General features: G+C 54.3%; 1 protein-coding gene across 1 annotated transcript; it reads left to right on the top strand.

The window, feature by feature from the left end:
* Positions 1-1,174: 1,174 nt before the first annotated feature.
* Positions 1,175-1,729, top strand: A1O9_13159 (E3 ubiquitin ligase complex SCF subunit sconC; the record flags this gene model as incomplete). The annotated part of the gene is made up of 1 exon (XM_013397925.1): positions 1,175-1,729. One exon carries the CDS (start codon positions 1,175-1,177, stop codon positions 1,727-1,729), a length of 555 nt encoding a protein of 184 aa, XP_013253379.1.
* Positions 1,730-3,650: the final 1,921 nt, after the last annotated feature.

Here is a 3,650-nt window from a genome sequence, read left to right as displayed (position 1 = left end):
AGATACGTAGATTGAGCACCAGAATAAGGGGATTCGCTGGTGATTGCCAGGTATTGTAAGCCGAATCATAAGAGAAGAGTCCTGTAAAGTCCCACAATATTCGTAGGAACCCAAAACCACGCATTGGTGAGTGATCACTCTACCGAGCTTCCTAGAGTGCGACGAGCCCCATGCCAGACAGTTGTCCCATTTGGCGGCTTCGACAGAATTCTTTGCCATTCCACCGATGCTTCTATTTTCAGGACTGGTAATTTACATCCAATGACACCGATGAAATACTTGTCTGGTAAAACATTTGTCCTGTATCACGAAATCCGTCTATCTACCCTCGAGGTGTTAGGATATACGGCATGGGACTCCCCAAATAGAAAACATCAAAAATTCGGGCTTAGCCACATGATTAGGCTCCTCTTTTGTCATCCTTTGAAATTCTTTGGGTAGGTTACTGCCACAGCCGGGTTTAGGGGGGCAGAGATCGGCCGCTAATGCAGGAACTGCTGTCAACGCGTCACCGCGCCAGTGATATTTGACTTTAGTAGAACAGAAGGATGTCGAAATGCGTGCACATAGATTCCAGGTCCAAAAACCCTCGATGGATTCTGATGATGACCACTTACTGTAGCCGCTGTCAAGGAAGCTGCTTTTAACCAGTGCTTACGTAATATGACCGCTGTTGGGACTTTTCTGATTTACTTTCTCCGCCGATCCCGAGGAGAGAATGGCCGGGATACTGTAGGACCCATTGACGAGAACAACGACCACCGACCCGAGGACAAAATCCGTCGATATCGTCACCAGTCGAAGTCAGTCAACCGCTTGACTCTGATCCTCCGAAAAAAAAAACAACCTTCACGGCGTCTGACCACATTTCCTTTGGTCTCAGTACCACACCACGTACGTCACGATGAGGCGAACGTAGGCACCTTTTCCTGACGGAGGATACCCGCACTCTGATTGGGGTGGCCTGCATGGTCGGGGTTCTCATCGAAAAGAGATGTCTGTGCATAACTGGATGTATACAATAGCATGGTACGATCCCCGGAGGACATGGCAGCAATTTCCCCTTCCACATACACTCTCGTTGGGCTTTTTGGCCCACCAGCTATCTACCGAACACCGCGTAGCTTCACGCTTCAACGAGTTGAATCCGCCTCGTAGCCCGGGAAGAAAACCTATGTCTCGATTGCACCTTACCCTTCAAAGCTCGGACGGCCAGGATTTTGTCGTAGGTGCGTGCAATTCCCCTTCGAAGCACCCGAGGCCGGGTGGGCTGATCGCCCAACCAGAGCGCAAAGTGGCAGAGCGATCGATTGTCGTCCAGAACATTGTTAGCGATCTGGGAGAAGAAGCCATGGACGAGGCGATTCCCATTCCTAACGTCAACGCCGCCGTGCTGGAGAAAGTCATCGAATGGTGCACCCACCACATGCACGATCCTTTTTCCTCCATCGACAAGACCGACACCGACTCTCGCCAGAATTCCACCGACATAGAAGAGTGGGATCATGCATTCCTGCAAGTCGATCAGGAAATGCTCTTCCAAATCATCCTCGCCGCCAACTATCTCGACATCCCGGCTCTCCTGGATCTAGGCTGCAAGACCGTTGCCAATATGATCAGGGGTAAGTCGCCCGAGGAAATCCGTCGAGCCTTCAACATCCAGAACGATTTCACTCCCGAGGAGGAAGATCAAATTCGCCGGGAAAATGCGTGGGCGGAGGACGTGTAGTATGTGGCACCGAGGGAGGAAGGGCCCGCATGAGTCTGGTCGCGGTACACGGTGTGATGTCGCTCTCGCTCCGGGCCCGGGACGAGAGGGGGCCTTTTATAGAGCAGGATTTGCTATCACAAATTCGCGGATATGACGACGAAGAATCAAATGTCACACAGCCCACCCCTACCAAAATGAAGCTATTTGCACCAATACACTGTTCTCTGCTCCTCCGGTGCCCCTACCAGATTTGTGTTTAGAAAAAGACGGTCGTGGTCTGCACGTGAGCGGCGCGAGTGATTCTAGAGACTCCCTCCAGATCTGATTCCGGGCCCACTGCACTGTACTCAGACGTTTGGTGGTCCTAGTCCTCCTACGGCGTGGGGAGAGGGTCATGCTGCATCTGCGGCCTGGACTTCACCCAGAGCGCTTTTGGCCGCGTCATCGCGGTCGGCGGGAGAACTTCGTCGTTGAGTCACTTAGCATCGCACTGGATGTGACGTTATTTTCCCATTCTGATGTCCTTGTGTTGGCGCCCAGTCAATTAGCGCGCACTAACTCTTCAACAGGTGAACGCGCCAAACTCACAAAGGTGCTAAGCACTCGTGGCGCTTGTCGGGATGCCTCCGACAACGACGCCGACGACTCAGGATTTAGAAAGACTTAGAAATGGTCCGATGGCAGGCTGCGTTACCTGCGAGGTTTTTGGTATTGCACACAAAGCTCGCGATGCGCCACGCCCCGAGTAGTTTTGACTATGAAAATGGCCTGTACTTCGGTGGCCAGATTTCCGTGGTAGGCTAGGTCACATCACTGGAGCTAACTTCCCCCGGACGATGTGTCCTCCCGATTACAATCTGATTCCCAGTTCCTGTCCCTTCTAAAAATCTTCGTTGTCTTCGATTCGGGTGAAGGGGGCTCCCTGTAATCCGTTTCAGTGATGCCGTATCGTTTCTCCATGACGTATAGTCGCTGCTCCCTGCCCGTTGTGGACCCCCGTATTCCCGGACCCTACAAGATCGAGATTCGTCCAAACGAGAAGGTGATGCACGAGGTAATTTACAGTAAGTTACGGGAGAATCTCTACTCGCCCGATCCTAGAAAGGAAGCCATTCATGGACGGAAAATTCGGTCACTTGCGAGAATGTTCTGCTCATGGAAATTGCGACTTGACCACAGTTTCCGCCACGATGGCCACACTGTCGATCCAGGATCTCGACCCTGTCCCTCACGACGATGTGGAATCTTGGACCTGAGTGGAGGACCGGTTCGTGGTCTCGCCGCATGGTGGTGCGTTCTGTTGACGTCGAACTTTCTGGTCTCATCAAATGTACTCTTGGTCGCCTTAGCCGGGGGGCTGCGGCCGGCGTATATAAGAACGACTTCGGTCTCTGGTGGGGAGTGGGAGCTATCCAGCGTCGTTGTCCAAGCGAGATTACATACCTCCAACTTCGACGAGTGGAACGTTCTGGCCCGTGAGCGGGGCTGCTCAGTGTGCCCATCCACCGTCACCGAGACCAAGGTCAGCCACCGGGCTTCTCAGCATGGATGCCACGGTTGGCCAGGGGGGGTCCCCAATACCACCTGCCCATAGAGGGTTTCACTACGCCGCCCGGGGGGTCGCCCCCTCGGCCGTGGCGTTGCTCACCGCCCACCGGTGCGCCATTCACTTCCGATCCATCTCATGGGTGGTGGCTGACGGGCGACAGCGAGAGATTTGTTTCCGTCCACCGAAATGGTCACGTCGTCCACTGGCGGTACGGGCAGGACCGCCCGCGGCACATGGAGTCCGCCCGCGACGGACGCCTCCTCTACCATCCACGGCAACAATGGATGCCGTCGGCGGTGGCACTGGATGACCGTGTCCTCTCCCTCGGCTTCACGACAGGATGGGTGGTCGCACGAGCGTCAGGCCACGACGGGCACGACGGAGGTCGTT

Source organism: Exophiala aquamarina, assembly GCF_000709125.1.
Source record: "Exophiala aquamarina CBS 119918 chromosome Unknown aczIA-supercont1.100, whole genome shotgun sequence".
Classification (NCBI taxonomy): Eukaryota; Fungi; Ascomycota; class Eurotiomycetes; order Chaetothyriales; family Herpotrichiellaceae; genus Exophiala; species Exophiala aquamarina.
The sequence above is the reverse complement of the archived record's forward strand: the minus strand, read 5'-3'. Positions and strand labels throughout refer to the sequence as shown.